Here is a 26,888-nt window from a genome sequence, read left to right on the forward strand (position 1 = left end):
ATACGTCTATTTTGGTGCAACACAATGCATCTGTATTCTACACTGTGCGGGAATATTAAATTACAAGTAATTACGACTAGGAATAGACAGTGTTGATATTTAACTGATAATAAAATTATTAAATAATTATGTAAAGGGGCCCACTGATTAACAGTCCGCCGGACGGTATCGGCCTGTCAGTTAGAACAAAATTTTGACAGTTCCGAACAACTTACAGGCCGATACCGTCCGGCGGACTGTTAATCAGTGGGCCCCTTTAGAGAATACACAATGGCACCCTGCAATGATTAGCGCTGAATACTTAGTCATCTATCGAATTTACGAGTCAATTAAATAATTAAGGGGCCCACTGATTAACAGTCCGCCGGACGGTATCGGCCTGTCAGTTGTTCGGAACTGTCAAAATTTTGTTCTAACTGACAGGCCGATACCGTCCGGCGGACTGCTAATCAGTGGGCCCCTTAAGATGCATTTTCGCTATATTAAAAGAAGGTACTTACCTCCTCCTGAGTCCCTAGTTAGTAAGTTATTTAACCGATTACTTAAACTTACTTACCGCTACTTAAACCAGCTAACTTGTCTCCAAAAAATTACAATACACAAGTTTTTACTTTCAAGTCTTTCATTTAGGTTCAAAAACAGAAAAATCTCGGTTTTGAATGAATACCTTATATTAATTCGCATTACCCACCTAATTTGTATAAAGTACTTGTAAGTAAAATTGATTTTTCACTGACGGCGTCAATTTTAATGAAATCACAACCTCTCGCGACCCCATTGAGCGTATAGCCACAATGACTGTCAATATCACCGGCCACGCACCTCTGCCAGACCACTCAGCTAACCCTATACATTGTGTACAGATAATGAAAACTAATTAGCAACCGCTCTCGACGTCCCGCGCGCGTCCCGCCGCCGCACCGGCCGGGGCACAGACATGCATTATACATAAAACACTAATGCTAAGCTTACTATAATTATGGCTAAGTAAGTAAAACTGTAGGTAGTACTGTAGTCAATGTATTAAATAAATATCGACATGGACAAAGAGTCAAAAATGTGTTTACGCTACATAATACCTTATCGTACCACTTTGCGTACCGAGCATGTGCTTACGTACTCATTAGGACCAAGAGGAGACTGCATCCTAATAATAATATAATAAAATAATCCACGTTGCAGTTAAAATACGAATCTTTTTTTAACCCTTGAGTTCAACAGAGCAGATTCTGTGACTATGTTAGGGTCGAGTTAAATGTCACCGTTTTAAAAAGAAGTTTTGTTTTACAACAAATGGATTGATAAGAGCGTGTGTATGTAGTAATTGTAGTATACGTAGCACATAATCTAGCTAGATTAAAATTTGATACGCAATTATTTAAATAACTTGATTAACATTTATATAACGTCTGTTTCATATATGTCTGTGGTCGGCACGCCGGCCACGGCACCCTCAACCAGTTATTGTTTCCGCGGAGGGTGATTTTACAAACAGATTAATAAGTTAGAAACCATTATCCCTCAAAACTTCTTCAGATAAGAAAATATGCGTTGTATTCCTGTACTACAGTGTTATGAATATACCTACGACTGACCTAAATGATTCCGATAATTAAAACATATAAAAACATTGCAACGAAGAGCCTGTCCTCAAATTAAAAACAATCGCAGAAGAAATAGCGTTTTATCTACGACATCGTTCTACTTGGCTTCCCTACATGTAAAACTTTCAATAAGCATTCCACAGTCTTCGCAAACACTGATTGTATGAAACAATATGATTACATCCCCACGTAATCTGACGCGCGCAATCAAAAACAAAACAAACAATCAGACGAAGAAAGCGCTGAAAAATTTAATAAAAACGGAGAAGCCCCGTGTATTGCGTTACACGAATCAATCGGTATATCGGTTACAAGGAAAGGGGACGTGATAAAAATACTGTTTTCCGGACAGGAGGAGTGTTTTGAACAATATCATGTTCATGCGCTATGTTGACATGCATTACTTTGCGAAAACACGGTTTGAGGGTCTCATTATTTACAGACACAAAACAGGTATCTGGTACTTACGGAAATTACATTGTATACTAAGTGACCTAAACTCAAGTTTTTTTATAATCTTTGTATCATTTTATATTGCACGGTGGGTGAATCGGTAAATCGGTGTATTGGTTACACAGGAGGACGTTGTAAAAAAAACCGGGCAAGTGCGAGTCGGACTCGCGCACGAAGGGTTCCGTACCATAATGCAAAAAACGGCAAAAAAAAAACGGTCACCCATTTAAGTACTGACCCCGCCCGACGTTGCTTAACTTCGGTCAAAAATCACGTTTGTTGTTTGGGAGCCCCACTTAAATCTTTATTTTATTCTGTTTTTAGTATTTGTTGTTATAGCGGCAACAGAAATCCCTTCGGCCGCGTATGTAACCGGAGTTTTGTAACCAGTTACATAAAAATAAAAAATGATCCTCATAGGATACTGGTATCCAAGTAAGTAATAGGATTTTTACCTTTACTGATACCGTATGATTGTTCGTAACTAGTATCCAGTAAGGAATAAATAATACTCTTATGAAACCATGAGTGCTCTGGACCCATGCTTTACCTAGGACCTATACCATATTATTTTTTTGTAATTGAAGACATGGTAATAAGTGACGAATTTCGTGGTGAGAAAAGAGTGAAAAGTACCAGGGCAGCAGAAAGTATTAGGAGTTAGTCTACGCTTAGTTCATTATATTTGAGTTGCAAAGTTATGCCCGGTTGTTAGCAGTACTGTGCTGCCTACTGTTCTGCCCCACTGCTCTGCCCTCGTGTGAAACTGGCATTACTTGCAATAAAATATATTCTTCGATATTGCGTCTTCAAGAACCTCAACTTAATGCCGCAGACACGATATCACGTCGTCAGTTATATAAAGAATGTTGAGTGCCATGATATCAAAAGAGGTTGATAATACCATACCTATCTATCTTTCAAGCAGTTACCTACGAGGAATATAAAGTACTTTCTCGTAATCATTAGAAAGGTTTCCTATAGGTTGTACCTCGGTTACGTGAAAGGAAAAAAATATATCACTTGGATACCAGTATCCTATGAGGATCATTTTTTCTTCTTAGGTAACTGGTTACAAAACTCCGGTTACATACGCGGCCGAAGGGACAGAAACACATCATCTGTGAAAATTTCAACTGTTTAGCTATCACGGTTCGTGAGATACAGCCTGGTGACAGACGGACGGACGGACGGACGGACAGCGGAGTCTTAGTAATAGGGTCCCGTTTTACCCTTTTGGTACGGAACCCTAAAAAGAACAAATTTTCAAGCGAGTCGAATAGCAGTGATGCGTTATTTTGACAATTGCAGGTTAGATAAACTTCGAATGACACACTGGAAGAGCCTCACTTTTAAACAGATATGTAAATAATATTATTTAAAAAAATCCAAAGTGTTGTTTATGGGCCCGATTCGGATTTTGAAATAGACATCTATTAGACGTCTTTTATACATCACCAAGATACGATAACGATATGCTTAAGATCTAACCTGTCAAATTTGACATTTGCGCGATTCTGGAGATACTGTTGTACGATTTCCACAGGATATGACTTAGAGATCCAATTCACATCTAATAGATATCTTACTCTATCTAACGTAAAAGTGACATTGGTTGCCCGAATTGCGCTGCAAAAGAGAACTAGTTGATATCTAAACTATAACGTATCTAGTACGTGTCGTCTCTTGTGAATATCTTGAAGTTCGAATACGGCAGTATGTCTAAACGGCGTACTGTGGTCAAATATGTGTATGTGTGTTATGTTTTATATAAAATTTGCATTTAAATGTGTAATGTAAATAAAATTAACCTAGAATATTGGCTTATGTCTCCTGAGTACTGAGTACTTTAAATAACACTTGATAAGGACGAGTTTCAGTCAATTGTTATTTTCTAATTATGAAGTACAGCAGAGCTTCAGGCCAATAAATAACTATTTGACCGTATTTATTTATTAGTATGCATTGGCACTCGTTTACTCGTATTCCTTCGATACGGTAAGTGAACCTTGAATACACATTGAGTAGTACCAAGTAGTAGGTCGTTAGTTCAAAGATACAAATGTAGATCTAGCGACTCTATCTCCTCGCATATCAAACGCAGCGACCCTCAGGCGTCTACGCGTCTGTCGATTACTGAACCATTAACCTTACCGAAATTGGAGAGCTCTGGAGCACCCTAGCACAAATAGACAACCTACGATTAACCTGAATCGGACCCTATTACAAATTATATAGGGTTGAAAATAAAATTGTCAGCCCCATGGTTAAATGGCGAGCTCGAGAGAGTAACATAACAATGTAAAGTGATTTTTAATGTCTTAGCAATAAGGTGGTTTTCCTAATATGCAATGTTGAAGACGGTTTTAAGGATGTAAAACATCTCTTGCCCGTTTTAACAGTGATTCCAATTGAGTTTTTTTTCTATTTTTACACAAAAAGGTTTCAATAAACGTTGGCCAGCGGATCTGGAGAGCTATCGAGTGTTCTTATTTTTCTTTGCACGAGTTTGGGATCATTATAACAAGTTCTGAACAAGTAATACGATAAGGGTGTATTTATGTATACAAGTAAGTGTGTTTTTCTCAATTGTACACTTTAACTTTTTTGAAATTATTGTTATATAGTAGAACCTCTCCTTATAAGAGGTATCATTCACTGACCCCCATAATTAGTTAGCAAATATGAATACCCAAGCTAAGAAAAATCAGATTTCTATATAAATAGCTTTCCTACGTACATTCACAATAAAGAGTAATAACCTTAAATGCTTCATATGATATTTAATCAATGCATTTACAAATTTTGAAAATGTGTAAAATCATTAAATCAATAAAATTTAGGCACGAGTAAGTTGATAAGTTCAGGTTCGTTGATACCTATGATGAATGTACCTACTGCATAGATATATTATATCGTTATTTAATGGAGTCTAAATTATAAAATATGTTATACAATTCCATTTTCCTCTTACTATCCCTACAATAAAAGGAAGGTAAGGGACTCAATTACAGCAAACGCTCAAAGCAAAACATTTAGACTCAACCCTTTGCTGACCGAACCGAATGGAGTCCAGAATTCATTATACCACTACAATAGAAACCCAGGTTGCATCCTGCTCTTGAGAGCAGGAAAGAAGATACGATGTCGAATAAGAGGAAGCAAGATAAATAGGTATAACTCCCGAGTGCCACTTGAAATATAAATGGTAGCGGATTGTGAAGGAGAGGGTATCCTAGATTCGCTGTAGTTAGAAAGGGTACGATGATAGCGCATGAGTGGATGACCGCCTTAGATTTCAGTTTGTGGCTGAATAAAAATGTTTTTTTTTATTCTGAGGTTTACTCGTGATGAGATCGGACCTGATGGTCCGAATATAAAATAAAATCCCGCTTGATTTAAAGAGTTTCGCGGATAAGAGGTAGTCTTAAAATAATCCTAAGCAGATATACCTAGTTAATTGTAGAAACTTCACTTACTGCTAAATAGTAGGGTTATTTCGTATAAAAAACGACGAATGCTAAATTATCTGGAAATGCGTTTTCACGTTTCAAAAGTTTCTTAGTCCAAAGACAAAACATTTATAGACAATGTGGTCGATAACCGTGAATGAATATTAAGTTACCTTGTACATTTGCGGTGAAACTCGACACCGCTGGTGACATTTGGAGCTTTTACCCTAATTTACTTGGGATGACAATTCCGACCAAATTAGGGTGTACAGTAGTAAAAAAACGCATTATACTCCAAGGACTATGTTTGTAATGAGCCTTGTATAGTTTTCGTAGAACAATTATAATACGTAAATTCTTTGGTAAGTTAAAAAGCAATAGTTACGTTAAAATAAAACTTGGTTAATTTTACCTTACTACGAATAACTGGACCAAATATCGCTGTTAATTTATTGACCTGCCAATTGAAGGTCAATCGCCGTTCAACCCTACACCACAGTTAATGCTAAATCAATGCCGCCGCCTCCCCCCGCTCCGCGCCTCACCCCGGTATCGCCCCGAGGGTTGCCAACGTATGTATATTGATGCCGATTCTATTGAGAACCGATTTAATTGGTGTGGGCGGTGAAAGTGCTTTGTGTAAGTGCATCTGTTGGTTTTTTGCTTAAAACGGTTTTTAAACCATGATTGATATGCTAAAAACGATTTCAACTATTAATTAAAAATAATGTTTAAAATAAGCGAATGAAAGTAATTGAACCAGAGGCGTACAAAAATGCATTTAGGTATTCACCTATTCGGAAAAATGTATACCTACACTCAAATAAGTTTCCGTAAAAAAAAACCTCTGTCTCGGTCGTACCTAATCTAAGTAGGTACTTAATAAGATTATAAACTGAATTAAATGTCATATACTAAGAAAAAGTGCCAAGGCCTCCATAAAAATAATTGAAATATGTACATTACATACATAAAATAATTAAAAAAATACACTAATTTAATTTGTTCTAATACTTCTAATAGTCTCAATAAGATTGTTTTATTACAGGGATACTTTGTAGAGGCCCAATAATCACCTTTAACCTTCAATATCAATCGAATCCGCTTAACGGTACGAATTCCATTGTCACCGAAATTACATAGACATGTAGGTATATAATTAGACCTATAATTTCAGTTCAGACGAAAATCGGAAAGTGGTTGAAATTTAACATTTTATAACATTTATACTTTATTGCACCGGGAACCCTCATCTATGAACGCAAATAATGGCTTGTAAAATTTTTAACATGCGAATATTCACTTACTCAGGTAGTCAGGTAACGCGGGAGTGCCGTCTCACACAACTTACATCAAGGAGTTATATCGGTGTTGTAAAGGTAAATAAGCGTTAATAAGGTGCCACACCAGAACCCCCTCGTTGGAGAGGCGCCCCGCCGCGGCGCAAACAAAATTAATCTTTCGCAAGAGATATTACAGAGCGTGTAGGATTAAAGGTAATTTCATTTGGAGATATTGGATTGTGGGCCCTCTTTGTCAAAGTGAGAATATCGGTTGGTAAAATGTCTACTAATTTCTTAATTTAGATGGAATTAAAAAATAATGGACTATAAGGTAAACGTATATAGTTATGTCCTATAGATGTCACCCTGCTGTCTCGTCTATTGGAAATTACGGTGCCGTAGGCACGGACGTAGAGAGTAAACTGGATAGTGTACACTGGCCAAAAAGTGTGTCCACATGAGATGTCAAACCTGAGCCCTCCATCTCTTTCTAATTAGGGTGACCATAAGTCATATGAATGTGGGATATTAGCATAAGATGGAATGTATAGTTTGGCCAGGATCTTTTCTCATTCGTGCATAATCAGAGAGAAACATACTGTATTTTCCCTATGCTAGTATAATTGCCCCAGAAAAGAGATGGATAAAGTTTTTTTCTCTTCTGTAAAACGCTTCACACAACCTTACTTAATTTAGTAGTTATAAAGTTATAAAAGCTGTTACAGATGGGATGGGCGTATTGGATCGCGATCAATGCGATCATAGTTGATTGTGAGGAAGGTGGTCCGCCGTACGTCCATCGTACGTATTGGGTGAAAACCAGCGTAGTGTCTTACAGACACTGCTTATGCTGAGCGGCATCCTATTTGGTGTATGTTTACTGTATTCTTAACTTTATGTTGTACTTACCGTAATCTAGGTATGTTTTTGTACGCCAAATAAATATTTTCTATTTCTATTTATTTCTATCAAAGACAGCTATAAGAGAGAGCGAGACAGATATTCAGGGTCGGGTAAAACGTTGTAGTTGTACTTGGTAATTCGCAAATCGTATCGATTAAAAACGCTGCCTTCGGTCGTGTTTTAATTTATCACCACTCGTTGCGAATTTAATTCCTACTTTCAACACTTGCAACGCAAATAAATTTATATTATTACTATGCCCACTGGTTATCGATACTAGTCATTTTGTCAAGCCCCAGCGTAGCGTAACAATTTATGTTTTTACACGAAATTATCTTGATTATTGACTAAAATGATAAAATATTAGCACACGACGAAATAAAAACTTACATTTAACTATGTAAACCGGCATTCTACACTATTTATGCTCTTCATAATTCATAATTTAACAAAATACCTATCACTATCAATATCATACTCATGGTGTGTTCATATACGTGATGACTTCCCTTTTGCATACTTTAGCTATTCTTTAAGCGTCATCGTAGATCTGTAATTGAAACAAAATTTTCAAATTTGCCGCGTTTGTATACTGACGGAAATGTCGGCCCAACCTATATAGAATCGATTACATATACAGGGTGGAAAGGCACGACGATCCTTTCCGGAAATGGGAGATAGTTTAGCCTAAGCTCTATATTTTCTCCATAGAAACTATGTTAATATGGGCAACCGTTTCAAAATTATGACCTTTTAAACATCCACGCAAAAAACTACTTTGTTCTAACCCTAACAGGTGACAGGGTCAATGAACTTACTTGTAAACAATCAGTATTCGACAGGAAATTATGCTAATTTGTTGCCATCTAACCATTTTTAGGTCTGCTTACAGCACGGTAAGAATCATTGCAGGATTTTCGCTTTCTTAGTGGTTCCACTTGTTCAATACTTGAATGAAATAGTTATGTTATTCCTTAATATTAATAATACTAACCACAACATTGTTTACAACAACAGTTCAAATGGTGACATTGACAACCACTCAAAAGTACGCAATCGTCTTATAAATATCTCTGGTTTCCTTGACTGATAAAAAGGTTTTAGTTTCTTAACACGTTTCACAAAATTATTTTCGAATAATTGGAAACTATCTAAAATAATTAAAAATAACAAGTAGGTTGTGTTAGTTGCACCAAATGAACTTGCAAAAATGAAATACTAAGAATAAATCAAGAATAAATACTTCTTCAATACCAAACTAACAAACCTTCTTGCGTGGTAGGAAATAGACAAGACGTCTGATGTTTGAAATTAAATTTTCATTGAACTATACTTATTGAATGTCATATTCTTCAAATAAAAATGTTAGATGCTCGTGGCTATTTAAATTTGTGGGGCTGTGTAAAAGATATGGTGTACCAAACCAAACGGAATGTGAAACTGCGGACGAAATGAGACAAAGGCTAATTGGTGCTTTCTGCGGAGGATAAATGACGAAGAGCATACACTATATCGCATGTGCATCGACATACTCGGGCACGGGCTGCGGCGGCGTTGTAATACACGGAGGTACATTTGAACACCGTATGTGAAAAGAAGATAGTATTAAATATTGGAAAAAAGTAATTATCTAAGAAAGTAATAAAATTGTTTGTAATATTTTTGCATGCATTTGATTTATTTGACATTTATGCGTCATTCATACATCATTGCGATACTGTCAACGATCGGAAAAATGTGTAAAGTCCCGAGCTTTCCCGACGGAGATCCTTAATCTAGCCGTCATGTGCACATGCTATAGGGTTATCACCACAGTTAAAAAGTAGTATTTTTGCAATTTTTATTTTTTACTCAATTAACGATTCTTACCATTACCAATAGTCTCTGTATCACTTAAACGACCTAATACTTCCGGGAAGGATCGTCGTGCCTTTCCACCCTGTATATAAATAGTTAGAATTAACGTTTCAGTAATTAAATATTATGTATAAATATGAGTCTGTAATGTCCAAGGACTTCGGGTTTAATTTTTGGCAATTATGTAGCTCTCATTACGTGAATCGAATAATTAAACATGCCGAAATAAGTATATCTTTATTTATTTATTAGTATACTATTTAGGTAAAGTTATTTTTACATTAAGTATGAAATAACAATTTTGTAAGACCGATCCAAATTAGGCTTGAGTCGGTCCTGAACTAAGAACTATTAAGAATGAAATCCCATCAAGGACCGAAAGGAACTAAATCTTTTGCACGCTCTTAATCGGTCTTTAGGTCCTTTAGTTCAGTGGGATTCGAGAGCGCTTGACTGAGTGAAACGTAAAATGGACGGAACGAAACGGTTGTCAATGTCGCTGGCACGAGTGTGAACGAGATGAAAGAACGACGTGACACTCCTAAGCCCGTAAAATATGAAGGAAAAACCCGAAAAACAAATATATTTCGACATATTTGATATTTTTTAATTATGTTAAGGTGTTTTAATTTTTAATATCTTCACATCGTATCGTACAAGTTGAATTGTATTCAGTTACCAAAGATTGGAAAGAAACCAATGAAAAATCGACTCCTATTCATTCCCGGCTCTCAACGACCGAACTGAACTAAAGGAACTAAAAGACCGAACTAGTTCGTTTGATCGAGAGCGGAGCGCTCTCTGAAGTGACCGAGCAGGCACAAGCCTAATCCAAATCGTACCGACATCATGGTCACCCTAATCGTCATCAAGTTGGGGATACCAATTAATATTCAAAGTTACTACAATTTCTACCATATTCAATTTACTGTTTTTTTTTTGTTGCGCACATACTTGGCTTAATCAGTTAATAATATTGACATCATAATAATTAGCAAATTACTTAAAAGATATCAGAACTGTAATTGGAATATAGCACTAAAATAGTATAAGAAGGTAATGAATTTCAGTAGTATATTGATATAATTTTTACCACAATGGTATCTTTTTAACATTGGCAACATGTGCGAGTGAGACACAGGGCTCGGGTTTTCTATCTCATGTGGACCGTTTTCTCTAGTCTGGTACGAACAACATTGTCTCGGTGATAAGGTTCAAATTAGTATGGCAAAAAAAGTGACAACTCGCTCCAGTTTAAACAATATAACTTCATGGCCGTAGGTTCAGAGAATAGAGTTTTTCCAGAATTCGTACCGCTTTTTTGATCGCAATACAGTTGCCAATAATATAATTAACAATCTGGAGGATTTTCTCTAGGGACTTTATGGATTCGTATCCTAATTTTTTGATTTGACTGAAAAAATCACGAACATACTTAGGTCTAAAACGCACTTAAAAAAAATTAAAAATGTAATGCACTATAGCTAAAAATAATATGAAAATTGCTTCTAAAAATGTGCAATTTTATTTTAGAGGGAACTCATCGATTACTTTTTTTTGTTAAAACTTAAAAACATTAAATATATCTGCGGTCCCTAGCACGCACATCCGTCTCGCTCACGCTTACGTTCAGTGAGAGTGAGAGAGGAACCCGAACCTACGGCGCCTTGAGTTAAAATGTGACATGTATGGACATGGACAATGACGAACACTCGGCCGTCTACCTTACAACAATATAACTTACTCAACAAAGTTACATTTTTGAAAACGAGGTAATGAAATGAATAAGTATACATATATTATGTAGGTATATATATGTAGGTATGTTAAATTTCAGATTAGCTTTAGTGATTAGTAGCACCGCCCACAATCACTCTGCTTTGCCTTAAGGTTGACTGGTAGAGAATGCTTTTGGCATTAAGTCTGCCTTTTGTACGATAAGTTTTCTTTTGTGCAATAAAGTTTAAATAAATAAATAAATAATGATCGTCTAAGACACTTTTATGCAAAGATCCCAATTAGCATGTAAATAACCGAAAGCAACCCAGAGGCAACACTGAAGTGTTCAATAAAATGACACCATGTCACCATTTTAATGGCAATATCGCCACGACGACGCGCATACCAACGGAAGAAGGCGTGTGGTGCAAATCAAAAGAGATGCTAAGAAATAAAATATTCTACGCGGATGTTCAGTCATGCAGTTTCGTTATAAACTTATAACACATAACGCGTAGATAACAAAAATAACTAGGTATAACATGAAAATAAATAGGACCATCATTCGACACGAGGGCTTAGGTAAAATATGATGCTCTTAGAACTCTTAGAAGTCCGACGCTTATATAGTATGATGACATTGATTTCACATTTAAGATATTTATACTGCTTGTTTTTTTTATCATATTCTCATAAAGATTACATGGCACACATTGTTTAATCTTGATTAATTATTGTTAGAGTAGGTATTTTTGTATGGTCAGAGCTCACTCTAAACTATTGGATACATGTTGTCTCTATACCGTACCTCCATAGCGTCAAGAACACCCGCTGTCCCTTATGTCTTATACCGGCCCTCTAGGACGCCTCGGCACGCGCTATTGCGGTTACTATTGCAGCCAGCGACTGTGGTTATTGCGTTATATTACTCTTATAGCGCTATAGAGGCGCATTCCTCCGTTATTCAGCGAGGTGGGACGTGACGGTTATGAAAGAATTCTAGCGGCGAATAGGGAGGAGGTTATTGTTGTGTTACATAGAGGGGATAGGTATTAAAATGTAATAAGGTCATCTTACTCTTTATTGAACTTCTGTTGCTATTCGAGAGCTCTAAATCTAGGTCTAACTTTCTTACTTAAAAACCGGTGATTTTAGAAACCGACGGCTAAAGTACATGATGGCTAACTGATCGATTTCGTTTTGTCGAAACCCTTATTCTTAAATATGAAGGTACAGTACCTACATGTTACATTCCGACTCAAGTCTAACAACTTTTCGGGCTAGCTTCTTGTATAATCAGCCAAGTAGGATAAAATAAGAAAAGAACAGCGGATTCTTACCCCGATTCACAAATCCTTTGATCTCACAAAAACACCAACCTTGTCTAAGTACGTTCTCTTAAATTCACTACCGACCCTCGGCTTAAAAACCTTGCTCAATTTGCAACCCCCACAGTTGCCAGTTAGAACGCTTTCAGCCCGTAAGCGTTTGCACGAAACGTGTTATTAACGTGTTATTTCCATTGACACAGTACGCGAAACAAGTTCATAAGCACAAAAAGCTTAAAGCTGTCGCGAGTCAACAGCGCGGCAGGCGCGCTGCATCCAGTGCCGCTTAGGCTCTAGCGAGGCGAAGCTATAGTGTTTCGAGAAACATTTACACATCGACTAAGGGAAGAGCCGTCGAACAGAACAGGATGGAAGTTCACTTCATCAGGCTAAGGTGTGTAAGGTGGGAAGAGCCCAAGATCAGACCAGCGGCGGTAGCACGTTCGCACTTTTATCGCTTATCACCATGCATGTCACGTTCTAACAAGTATGTCAGTGCGAAAGTGACGGGCATAGTGACAGGCAATAAAAATGGAACCATTCTACGCCCGCAGGGTGGAAGTTAATTTTACTAGGCCAAGGTGCCCACAGGTAATAGATACAGTCACCTGCAATAATATGTTACTCTTCGAAGGCCGCAAAAATATGTGACACAGTCTTAATGCTCTACAAATAAGATCGTGTCATATACCTATTTTTGCGGTCTTCGAAGAGTAACATACCTATTATAGCCACCTATATATTATTATTATATTGGCCTATTAGGTGACTGTACTGGTGTGCCGCCGGAAAATTTATACTCATCTGCTGAAGCTCTAACTTCAGTCGATCGTTATCACTGGATTTTTATTTGATGATTGATTTATCATTACTATGAGTAATGAGTAGTGTATTAGTTATATCACTCGCACTCATAAATTAATATTAGACTAAAAAATATTTCAAATGTTATATTATATTAAATTAAGGTCAGATTTTGTAAGTTCGAATGCCTCTCTTGGTCAGACTGGCCACAAAATGGGTGAGTTACACTGAATGCATCGATACCATATACACCCATATCCGAGACGGCATGAGCGAAAATCGATTACTAGAAGACTTTTCCTTCGCTGGCACCTCTACTAAGTTTTTATGTGGTTGGAAAATATAAAGCTTTATTCAATCAGCATATGATCAGATTTTTTAATTACATATTATTTAGGTAAGTGATCCTTCTGATACAAACTCTGAACTTTATTTCGTTTTAAATTGTATACGCTTATGTGAGTTACAATTATAACTTGTTAATCTTAAAAAATATACTTTGTATCACTAGGTCTCCGTAGTAGTAAACTAGTACTTACTGCGATGCCCATTCTGTCTATTTCTCTAAGTAGGTACTGATGTACATATATATGTACTTACTGATAATACCAATAAGCTTAAGCAAACTTCAGGTAACGCCAAAATAGTTTTAAAAGACTATCTAACATAAATCAATATTTCTAGACAAAATTTTTGTTGTAGCATCGCTTCAGCAATGGTGTGCACAACGATCACAAGAATATTTGAAAGAAACTCGCAAGAGGCTAAATGCAATTAACTGGTGACCTGCCGCGCGTGTAATATGCGTGGACATAGAGCTGAGAAATATTAACATAAAGAATGGGAATAAAATACAAAAATAAATTTGAGTAAGGATATCTCAGATTTCATCGAAATTTTACATTCTAGTAGGTATTAATGCAGGAACATCAATCGACTTCTTATAGACTCCAAGGAATCCAAAATATGTGGTCCCCGAGGATGTTTAAAACATCTTTATTTCTTTGAATACTTAAAGTATTTGTGCAAATATTTATGACTGTAGAAAATTCAAGAAATTCGACCACCAAATAGAATTTAGAACATAATAATCACAGTGGTAAAGGTTATGTACCTATGAATAGTATGAACTTTAACAGTAGGAGTTATGTTAGGAAACTGACTGAACAAGTGCTAAGAGTATATACATATAATATGTCGCTTCTAGCGAGCAATGTGCCGTGCACCCGGTGTTTAATTAGAAACCTGGGTCTCGACTTGCGCACACAGTATCAAGTCTCGAATAGAACTCTGTAGAGACGAACTCTAGAAAAAAAAAATATAATTACTTACCAGGTATTTTTTCTAGTGTTTTCATATTACTTATTCAATCACGATTTTCAATTGATTGTCAGTTACTCGTTAATTAATAATACAATAATGCAACCGATAAGAAACTTAGATATACCTAAGTAAATGCATTAGGAAATACACAGACGAAAAGAAAAACGGACACTCTAATAAGTAATCAAAGAATTTTAGCAATGGTCCATTTTTATCAACCAAAAGATTCACTTTTGACACCGACTGATCATATCTATAACAAATCTAGATGAAATCCAGTATGTATCAGAACGAAAGGCGAAGAAAGAGACCCATTAATGTTTAGGTCATACTGAGCAACTTTTACATTATGGGACCAACCCCGAAAACGCGGAAAAAAAATTGGATGTTTTACACATTTTGCTGGTCTGATGTTGAAATTTCCTATGGGAGAGTCAATTTTTTTTTCGCGATTTCGGGGTTGGTCCCATAGTAAAAGTTGCTCAGTATGACCTAAACATTAACGGGTCTCTTTCTATGCCTTTCGTTCTGAAACATATACTGTATGTAACCTGTTATTACAACCAGAATAAGCCTCGCGGTCTTAATATCTAAGGTCTACGTTGAGGACAAATTCTACTAGAATAATTATTTGCTTCTTGAATGTAAAATACTTACGAGTACTATATGAAAAAAAATGTGGCTTGTATATCCACTTTATTTAAATTTGTACAAGCCAATCCAAGTAGGGTAGAAATTACTATTAAAGGGTATATTGGATTCATTGTACTATCTCGTTACCGGAAAATACAATAACGGCCCGATTCGAACTTTCTTCTTGATCGGGACACTCTTGACAGAGCGGTCTTTAAGATACGTCAATTAATATATCTAGAAACGATATGTATTAGATTTGTCAGTGTCAAATGTGACGCTTCTTCAAACAATAACGTCACTTTTGACACTGAAACATCTAATCCAGACATTGATCAGGCTTTTATCTGTTGTTGGTGCAACTGGCCGTAAGTATGTTTGTTCGACAACGGAAAGAACTACTTGTTCCTTGAACAAATATTGAATTTTTATGCGCTAAACGCTAAATCATATCAAAATTTTTATAAAACAATGTCGACTCTTCGTACTGTGTCCGTACCGCGCGCAACAATATCGAATCGTACACTTTTCTGTGCGTCGCGTCGCGTTGCACTTTTTTACCGCTCTTTCATTGCTTTCCGAGGTTTCACCCGTTTCTCCGAGTGGCAACACTTCGCGGCGTCTTAATTGGCGCGATATTTACCCTCTAATTGAGGGTGTAAGCGATTTTTGCTTATTGCTTGTTAAATACATTTGCAGAATGCGTTTGTGTTGCAACAGAGGGGGTAAAATACTTCATTCGCTATAGTTACTCGTAAAACATGCGGGAATCAAGAGCTTTTATTATTTTATAGCAAATAATTACGATTAAAAATCTCATTTGAAAGAGCTGATCTGGTCTGACTTTTCCCCAGAAATAATTACGTTATTTATGTATTATATTTTCCATAATTACTTATATAATTATAATTTGAAATAACTTCTTCATTAATCCTATACTAGTTTGAAACTTAAGCAAAAGTTAACCAAACGGAGTTCACTTAGCATTTATACCAGCTCACACGTGTGTAATTACCTAATACTTAGGTTTCTAGATATTCTGCGTCTGGTGCCAAAGTTATCTCCCAAAGGAACTGTATGTTCTACAAAGACAACCAAGACTACATTAGGCAACGTAAGAAGTTAAGTTAGCGATGCCGGGGGCGGCGGAAGCGGGCCCATCAGCGAGCGGAAGATTGTGGGTGTCAGCCGTCGGGCCAGTATGTTGATATGTTCATTTTAGATATCTAGGAAAACGTAATACCAGGCGTGCCTCACTCCGCGATTTCGTCGCTTTGCTACAGGTAGCTAAAAGTACATCCATTCCACACCAATTTTGGTGGCTAGCCATAAGCCGCGCGTGACGCTGTTGCCACCTAGCGGCCATACCTGTCCTGATCGTAACAGACGCGTTTTGTTAGAGAGTGAGTCTTCTGTACCTAGTACTATTATTTATTCTGTGGTAATATGTATATCTAGATTTACGTTCTACTGTATAAGATTATATTATAGGTACATTCGACGTCAAAGATATGTTTACATTTTCGCACCATACTCTTTTGTAAGAAGGCGAAAAATTTAAACATATCTTTGTTGTCGTCGACTGTACTAGAATTGCAATGAGTTAAGTCATCTGTGTGTTTTACATTTGGTACATAATAAATAATATTAATTTAATAACGATACGTAGGTAATAATAGTACAATGTTTTATATTTACAATTGTTTATGTCTTATAGAACATGCATTTGAAAAAAAACTTTAATTGAAGTGGGTTCAATAATAATAACAAAATCCATTCTAGTCGAATAAAAGCTAAAAAAAACACCTCTTCATAATGTCAAAAATGATGTTACAGAATTAATTAATAATATAAAAGTTTCGAATTCCTTACTTGTTGTTTTTCTTAAATTTTCGCAACTGTATTAAAAAATGTCGTTCGATACACGTGCGGAAATGTCATTCTTTCTTTCATTGTCATTTCGATGCTAGTGCGGAAAGTAATGCCATACTTTCCGCACTAGCATCGAAATGTACTATTTTTTAGTTTCATAGCTTTGCTGTCAACAATGCTCAATACTCACCAGGCGAATCATCGGGCATGTCGTAGTGGTGCGGCGCAGGCGGCTGCCCCGTGTACAGAAGGTTCAGCTCCCGCGCCTCGTTCTCTTCCTGTGCCTGCTGCCGTCGCAGCGCGACCTGGGGCCAACAATGCTCAATACTCACCAGGCGAATCATCGGGCATGTCGTAGTGGTGCGGCGCAGGCGGCTGCCCCGTGTACATAAGGTTCAGCTCCCGCGCCTCGTTCTCTTCCTGTGCCTGCTGCCATCGCCGCGCGACCTGGGGCCAACAATGCTCAATACTCACCAGGCGAATCATCGGGCATGTCGTAGTGGTGCGGCGCAGGCGGCTGCCCCGTGTACAGAAGATTCAGCTCCCGCACCTCGTTCTCTTCCTGTGCCTGCTGCCGTCGCAACGCGACCTGGGGCCAACAATGCTCAATACTCACCAGGCGAATCATCGGGCATGTCGTAGTGGTGCGGCGCAGGCGGCTGCCCCGTGTACAGAAGGTTCAGCTCCCGCGCTTCGTTCTCTTCCTGTGCCTGCTGCCGTCGCAGCGCGACCTGGGGCCAACAATGCTCAATACTCACCAGGCGAATCATCGGGCATGTCGTAGTGGTGCGGCGCAGGCGGCTGCCCCGTGTACAGAAGGTTCAGCTCCCGCGCCTCGTTCTCTTCCTGTGCCTGCTGCCGTCGCAACGCGACCTGGGGCCAACAATGCTCAATATTCATACAAATTAAAGTAAACTGGGCTAAACGTTGATTATGAAGACATTTGAAAACATAATGTTGTCGGGTGTATAGCGAATTTGTTTTGGTATATTTATTTCTGACGTTTCGACGCAGGATACAATGGTCGTGGTCGCAGACAAATTTTCCAGAAAAGTGTCAAAACAGAGATTTGTGTAACTACCCGTCGAAAAGTCTATGAAAACGTAAGTAATAAGGTAAATCAAGACGTTCGTTATCATTTACATTTACAGAAGATAAAAACATGCCACAATACTTAGGTCTTCTTAAGTCATGTTACTTTGAGCAACATCAAAAAAGGTTTTCACTGTTCACATAAAATTTTTAAATGACATTTTAATCGTATTGAACTGAGTTTTACAACATTCGGGCCAATTGAACGTAGGCAATTTGGAGACAGTTTTAAAAGTAAGTAAACATTAACGGTAGGTACCAATTTAACGTTAAATAACACGACCTAAATGTGGACTTGGCTGAAATTAAAACTAGGTAAATAAAATTACAAAGATTTTATGACACTAACAAATGCACCTCTCCGTTTCTGCCGTCGGTTGAGTGGTGCTGGCAGTAGGGCTTGCATCCTTCAGCGCCGACACCCCGCCGTAGTTGCGCCGCGCACGGCTACAGAAAAGAGGCTCACCTGGGCCGCCATAATGACGCGCTGCCGCTCGGCTATGAGCGTGCACTTAGCGCACACGCAGTCCCGCCACCGACAGTAGCGCTTGCGGCCCTTCAGCGCCGACACCAGGCCGTGGTTGTATCGCATGCACTACTATAGACGAGGGGCTCACCTGGGCCGCCATGACGCGCTGCCGCTCGGCTATGAGCGTGCACTTGGCGCACACGCAGTCCCGCCACCGGCAGTAGCGCTTGTGGCCCTTCAGCGCCGACACCACGCCGTGGTTGCGGCACCGCGCGCACTTCGGCGTCCTCTGCGGACAAGAGAACTGCGTTGCATAAAACACAAGCATGAAGATCAAATTGTATTTTCAAAGCATTTAACTTGGGTTAGTTAATTGTTTAGGTTGACATATTTAAGTCAGATGCTCTGACGCTGACTATCAAAGATTAAGGATGCCTTGGGTGATTACAAGCAGATCTAGATCTATCAGTATGCGTGGGATAACCGTAGGTACCTACGGAGTAGGTATGTCAAGGTAACCGTCAGATTTCATAACAAGAAATTAAAATCTGAATCTGGTTCCGTGTCTGGATTGTTCGTAGCAGGCTACGAAGTGCTACGCCGTAGCGAATTACTTTCTTATAATATGTAAAGTTACCCACATTAAAATAACTTTTTGGAGGATTGCTTCATCGGCATAGTACTCTGAATATATATAAAATAAACATATCAAATCTACTCTGGGTATAGAAAAATACCTACCAAAAGTACCTTTTTAATTATTCTTTAGGAAAAAAATCTTTTGCAAGTTGTGACTTACGTAATATTTGCACACACCCTTTGATTAATATTTTATATAACAATCGCGACACAATCTCATTCACACCATTGCTACAATAGCCCCTATACTATACCCCCGTATCAAGTATCATTAACATTATATTATCGAGTGTCATTGAACAAAACAAACTAACACTTTGACACTTCCGGCAAGAATAACATTGTAATTTGTCGTAATTACAATTGTAATTGATTACAATGTATACACGTATGGGGTGAAACAGGACACGGGGTGTAATGAAGCGGTATAATAAACTGATGACGGGATAAATAGCGGTTATTGTTACTTATAATGTTGCAAGTGTCGAGTTTCCTTTGTATGGTGTAATGCAGTGGTTCTCAAACTTTTGGGAACGGAACCCTTTTGGAAAGCGAAATATATGACGAAGCCCCAAATAAAAAAAAAACGTTCGTAAAATTAACCGTGGACCAGAGATATAGGAGAGCTGGCTATTGATTTGTTTTTGCTTTTTCTCGCGAAGCCTCCACAGAGGCTTTGCGAAGCCCTAGGGGTCTGCGGAGTACACTTTGAGAATGGCTGGTGTAATGTAATAGAGAAAACGTAGAAATTGTTTCGGTGTGATTATAATCCATTAGGTTTTTAACTTATTTTTTCAAAAAGTAAAATCAAGCAATTTTTAACATTTGAAGAGGTGGTTTTAATAGTAGGTAGATAGTAAGATCAGGAACCCAAATGCGACAAATTGAATAGTAGAAGCGAATAGAGCGAAGCGAAGGACTCCAAAATAGAAGTCAGAAATAGATAGTCCGAGACAGAGATACCTAGATACTTAGATAATATGTCAGTGTGTAGGTATACATATAGTGTAGATCTCATATTCAAATTTTATACTACTATGTCCTTATAAGTATTGTAAATATGTTTAAATGATATAGATGGTCAAGCAAATCTTGTCAGTAGAAAAAGGAGCGAAATTCAAATTTTCTATGAGAGGATATCCCTTCGCGCCTACATTTTTCAAATTTGCCACCTTTTTCTACTGACAAGATCTGCTTGACCAACTATAAATCACATGATTAATAAACAATATTATTTCTTATACAACGAACCAGGGGGGCGATTTTTGAAATTCGATCGCTCGATTTCGTCACTCGAAAATCGGTGGAAAACGGTGAAATGCTAATTTTTGAAATACGAGCGATAGAAATTTGGAATCGAGTGGTATTGACCACTCGTTTTCAATTCTATTAGTAGAATTTAAATGCCTAGTAGCGGAGATATTATTGAACGAAATGCACGAAATCGAGCGATCGAATTTCAAAAATCGGCCCCCAGGCTACACTAAAGAGCAATAACATTCATGGTATGGTAAGTATTTAAAAAAAAACGTTGTCAGATTTCTTGATAAGAAAAGTCTTATTTTGAACTACACATCTAAATGTGACCCGTCGGCCGAGTGTGCCGCCGCGACGGCGAAAGGTAATAGGTACCTACATACTTTGCGCGGCTAAAATAGTAAAATTGTCTAAAAATATAGAAAAAAGGTTCTTACAAGTTACATGTGAAGTTATTTATCGCTAATTGTATTTGTAGTACTTAAGTATAACATTTCTTATAAGAAACATATCCTTGGTGTTCTTCATTTGTAGTGCTTAAACTGATAAAACAACATTGATTATGATTAACCTTTCGTACCTGTGTCTTGTCCCGTATCCGTGCCACACAATTTGGACTATAGTTTTTGACTAAGACATACGAAGTGTTAATATATTTTTGATTATTTTTATTTATCTAAATGTAAACTTCTTAGTTGTTCTAGCTTGGCAATAATTTTATTATCATCTCATCTTATCGTGAGGTCTGAGATATATAAGTCGTGATAAACGGTCGATTCACCGTCAACAAAGCAAAAACTGTCTTTTACTATGCTACTATGCTATGACTTCATCTACCCACTATCCTATAAACTATTTAAAACAGTAACTACCTGTCAGATGTGCAAAAACACAAGTGATCATGTAAAAATGGTAAGTGCCCAATGATTTGAAACGGTCCAAACATTTTGTAAAGAAAGAATGTAACAGAAATGTAATTTACCTGATATCTCTCTGAAGCTCTGAGGAAGAAGGGCGGCAAGGCGGCCAGCACGGGGTGCTGCACCAGCTGCGACACGTCCACGCCGTTCGGCAGCGACATCTCCATCACACGACTTTATAATATAACACACTCAAACTACTACCATGCACATCGCTACACTATAAAAAAAACATAAGTCCATTGACAATTGAACACCAAAATTAAAAAGTTCCGAATTCGAAATCCACTCGATTTTTCAAACGTGGAACGCGCAACTGTTAAGGCGCGCTCTCGTCGCGAGTGTTGCCAACACTGTTGCTTCATTTTCGGCGAACAAACTGACAGTATGGCGCGAGCGAGACGGCGCGAGTGCGAAGCGACACACTGTCTCCAACATAGTGCCGTCCCGCTTACTCTATAGTGTTAACTGTATATGTTGTATCATCCGGTTATATAAAATGTAGACAGATGAGAGCGTCGGGAGCGCCAATGAGGGGTTAGCGCAACCCCGCCTCTGAGCTGTGATTGGTGTTCACAAATGCTGAAACTTAATTTATAAAGGTGACTTTTTTGAGAACCAGTTTTTGTATTACCGGACAAAGCTCTATTGAATGAGGCACAAAAAAACAATTATGTTTGTTATTCGCGTCGAGGATTCCGCTCCTTTTTAATATTTATTGTTGAGGTTTTTGTTTAATTGTTTAGACAGTGCGCTTTAATGTGCTGAATGGGACATAATGTTGGCGAGATTGGGCGATACTGTTCTGTTGAGTATGCATAACTATCTTCCTGATGCATCTTGACATACGTGTTCTGAGTACATATTATATTTCTATTTTATAGTAAAAAGCTGTCAACCCAAATTAAACTAGACGTGGGAATCATAAAGACATTAGTGTAGTCAATGACAGTTAACAATTCTTAGTTATTAACATATGTAGAGGCGAGCCAAGCGTTCTCTTCGCAGTGGAGTTGAATACAATGGGCAAAAGCATGCCAAATTTTAAGTACTTTTTTACATATAGTTCATATCTACTAAGTAATACAAAATACTATTTTTTTTTACATAATTTTAAATAAGTACCTATCAAGGCATGCATTATAAAACCTAAAACATTTACACATCTCAGTCCACCTAGACGGCTTGAAAGTACCTAATCAAAATACAATGTTACCTAGGTAGGTACCTGGATTTTTCCCGGTTTTACCACCACAGCAGCATCAGATCCTTTATCAGTAGAATAAAGGTTTCAAATTAAAAATATTAATTAGTAGGTAATAACTTGACTTCAAAAATATTAAAAGTTAGGACAAAATAATCGTTTTAAATCTAAATCCACCATCCTCGCAAGTAACGGTTGTTTAATTCGCGATTCGAAATTCGAACGGCGGAGGTGCCAAATTGAAATATTCCAATTTGAAATATTTCCATTTGCTTGTCGGGAATTCGATTTAAATTACAATGAGAGGAGAAGACGGGGAGAGGGGTGGTATAATTATTAATGTATAAAACGAATTGAATATCTGCTTGTAAGCCGATCGTGTACAGGGTGCGTAGAGAATTCGAGAGCTCGAGAATCGAGTACCTATCAGACTTATTATGTAGAAATACTCTGTGTTGCAAAACTTAGGTAGTGAAACTTTAAAAAATAATTAATTGCTTATCTGAATTCAACTTAAAGACCACTATAGTAACAGATTTCTAAATTGTGTGTGAGCAGTCTATTGAAGTTTGAAGATAACTTTCCAAGCCTAACGTCACCTAATTGATATTATATTAAGCAGAAGGCAAATTCAACTTAATTGAAATGATGGATTGGGCTCGTGTTAACTTAGTTTTGTAAAGTGACGCTGACGATCGACGCCTTTGTAAAATATTTATTGTTGTTTATTCCAAATGTACCTATAACTTAGATACTTGGTGTGTTTATTTTAAAAACAATAAATAAAAAAAATATTTATTCAGACAATACAGTCCACATTTGTTAATCAGATACTTATAATATAACCTAGGTTAATTCTAATTTTGTGTGGAAGTCGGGAAAACTTGTCCTTCTGCGGAAAGAGGGGCGACCGCCGGACTCGCCCTCGACTTACAGGCCGATAGTGTTGCTGGACGAGGCCAGTAAACTGTTGGAGCGCGTGGTGGCTGCTCGTCTCGTGCGGCACCTCGAGGGGCTGGGACCGAACCTCAGTGTCCATCAGTTCGGTTTCCGTCGGGGCAGGTCCACGATCGACGCAATTGCGAGGGTGAAGGCTCTAGCGGATGAAGCAGTGTCCAGGGGTGAGGTGGTTTTGGCGGTGTCTCTAGACATCGCCAACGCATTCAACTCCCTGCCCTGGGCTTGTATCAAGGCGGCACTGAAGCGCCATGCCGTGCCTGAGTACCTGCAGAAGACGGTGGAGGATTACCTCACCGATAGAACCGTTAGGTACCCTGCGCGCGGTGCTTGGGAGGAGAAGGGGCTGTCGTGCGGCGTTCCACAGGGGTCTGTCCTAGGACCACTCCTGTGGAACATCGGGTATGACTGGGTGCTGAGGGGGGCCAACTTGCCGGAGGTGAGCGTGACCTGTTACGCCGACGATACACTGGTAACGGCTCGCGGCAACAACTTCAGGGAGGCGTCAATTCGGGCCACAGCGGGAGTAGCGTCGGTCGTGACTCGGATCAGGAGGCTGGGGCTGGAGGTGGCCCTTAACAAATCAGAGGCCTTGTGTTTCCATGGGCCTCGGAAGGCCCCTCCGGCGGGTTCCAGCTTAATGGTGGGGGGAACGTCCATTGGTGTCAAGTCGACAATGCGGTACCTAGGCATAGTCCTTGACAGCCGTTGGACGTTCAAGAAACATTTTGAGGGCCTTGCTCCCAAACTAATTGGAGCGGCGTCGGCACTCAGCCGGCTTCTACCCAACGTCGGTGGGCCGAATGTGGGCTGCAGGAAACTGTACGCGGGTGTTGTGCGGTCGATGGCCCGGCCTATATGGGGCGCCCATTTGGGCATTCACCCTGACCGCCGAAAATCAAGCCCAGTTGCGGAGGCCGCAGCGGGTTATGGCGGTCAGGATGGTGAGGGCATACCGCTCCGTATCCCACGAGGCAGCGTGCGTGTTGGCGGGGACTCCGCCCTGGGACCTCGACGCAGCAGCGCTCGCTGATGTTTATTGGCGTGTCTCTGAGGCGCGGGCCAGGGGGGTTCAACCACCTCTGGAGGAGGTAAGACGCTGGAGACTTGATTCCCGTCGAGTGCTCCTCCAGAAGTGGAAAGAGAGATTGGAGGCGCCAAGTGCCGGCCACTGGACCGTCGAAGCCATCCGACCCGTTCTGGAGCGATGGATCAGAAGAAAGGGGGGGTTCCTCTCCTTCCACCTTACTCAGGTCCTCTCGGGGCATGGTTGCTTCGGGAGATACCTGTGTAGGAGGGCGGGACGGGAACCAACTATGCAATGCCACGACTGCGGCAATGCCGAAGACACGGCGCTACACACGCTGGCCATTTGCCCAGCGTGGGCTGATGAGAGGGCCGCACTCGTGGCCGTAGTGGGGAGAGACTTGTCCTTGCCAGCGGTGGTAAAAGCCATGCTTGGTGGGGAGAGTCGATGGAAGGCGGTGGCCTCCTTCTGCGAGGACGTGATGGTGCAGAAGGAGGCAGCGGAGCGTAGCAGAGAGGAAGATCCGGCCTCTCAGCCAATGCGCCGCAAGCGCGTGGGGCAGCGGCGGTTGGCATACGACCGCCGATTACCCCCATAAGGGCACTTGTGGGCGGCAGGCTCGGGGACGTCTGTCGCCCACACAAAGGTCCCTGCGTGGGCGGGCGCGATATGTAATCAACGCGCCCACTGAGGTGAAGGGGTGATTTCCCCTAGAGTCGGGTCCGAGTCCGGACGGCCGCTGGCGAGGTTGCGGAAGAGTACTTCGGCGTTCCTGGGCCCTCGCCATATAGCAGCGAGGCGGCAACAGAGGGGTTTTAGTGGGTAAACCTGGGGTCTCATTAGCCCACAACAGGGAGTCCCACATAACCATCCCGGCCCGTCCCCGCGCCGGGTGGTATGCGTAAAGCATTTCCCCTCTTAAAAAAAAAAAAAAAAAAAAAAGGTTAATTCTAATTTCATAGTCTAAAATTATCCTATTTTTAACCCTTTACCGCATATGAAGCCATATAAAATAAACGTATTTTTTCTTATTTCAATCAACAGTATGAATAGTATGATGATTCGATACCACGATGTGCTGTTAAAACAATATCTCAGGTACCTACCTATAATCGTCTGGGATACCTAAGTTTCTACTGTAAAGCACTCAATATTGGTGTGAACCCCCTCTACCGTCAGGTGGCGGGTCGGCGGGAGGCGAGGCGCAAATGAGAATTCCGCAGTGGAACGATCAATTCGTGAAATATCCACATTTCGCAAACGTCTCAACTTGGCACTAGGGATGGGACAATGGTTCGTGTCTACAGTCGACTATTTTTTACAATTAGAGTTAGACCAAGAAAAGTCTGCAGCGATTTTGATAGCCCACGCAGTGCAACTGTTATTTATAAGTCATAATTTCATAGAAGTTTGACGTTTAAAATAACACTTGCACAAAATCGCTGCAGACTTTTCTTGGTCTAACTCTATTTCATTTGGCCTCCCACATCTCTCGCAGAATAGCTAAACTAATTACGTTATTTTTTCCCTTGTGAGTCAACGTAACAAGCCTGTATTAGTTTCATCTCATTTTACTTAACAAACACAAATAATACAATGACAGATATCATTCGCTTATTATTGCTGCTTGTTGTCGGGCTTTAATGAAACGGCATGAAGGTGCTTTCGTAAGATACGGATGTAGGGACGCTTATTAAAAGTTGCCTAATCAGAGTAACTGCAAATAAACGATTTTAATATCACTAAAAAAGGTAAAATTAAAGGTCATCATACAATACCTACTTGGTTGTGGTTATTTAACAGATTCAGCGATGAAAATGTGCTATTAGGGACCTCAACTGATAGCAATTAGCAATAGGTACACGTCTGTTTAAATGACAATAAATTTTTTATATATTAAGTTAAAACACCAAACAAGGGAAATGAAACATTCTACCAAGTGCAAGAACAATAAGTAAAAATGAACATACATAGATACATACATACATACATACATACATATAAACATACATACATACATACATACCCACATACATACTGGTCAAAATTATAACCCTCCTTGCCTCCTTGCCGTAGTCGGGTAAAAACAGAA

At 39.2% G+C, this 26,888-nt stretch overlaps 2 protein-coding genes across 2 annotated transcripts in view; both read right to left on the bottom strand.

Annotated features, from left to right (window-relative positions):
• The window catches only part of LOC134800974 (doublesex- and mab-3-related transcription factor A2), a 28,826-nt gene extending 6,288 nt beyond the window's left edge, over positions 1-22,538 (bottom strand). Inside the window, exons 1-5 of the mRNA XM_063773487.1 lie at positions 21,671-22,538; positions 18,941-19,081; positions 17,990-18,104; positions 17,620-17,678; positions 17,422-17,536 (exon numbers count right to left, since the gene is read on the bottom strand). Of these exons, the coding sequence (XP_063629557.1) occupies positions 17,422-17,536; positions 17,620-17,678; positions 17,990-18,104; positions 18,941-19,081; positions 21,671-21,775 (535 nt within the window). The 5' untranslated portion in view covers positions 21,776-22,538. The remainder of the gene's footprint in view (positions 1-17,421; positions 17,537-17,619; positions 17,679-17,989; positions 18,105-18,940; positions 19,082-21,670) is intronic.
• LOC134804495 (uncharacterized) overlaps positions 1-26,888 on the bottom strand; it is a 148,626-nt gene that overhangs the window by 31,605 nt on the left and 90,133 nt on the right. The gene's annotated exons all lie outside the window — the stretch shown is intronic.

The sequence above is a fragment of the Cydia splendana genome, chromosome 2, assembly GCF_910591565.1.
Source record: "Cydia splendana chromosome 2, ilCydSple1.2, whole genome shotgun sequence".
Lineage (NCBI taxonomy): Eukaryota > Metazoa > Arthropoda > Insecta > Lepidoptera > Tortricidae > Cydia > Cydia splendana.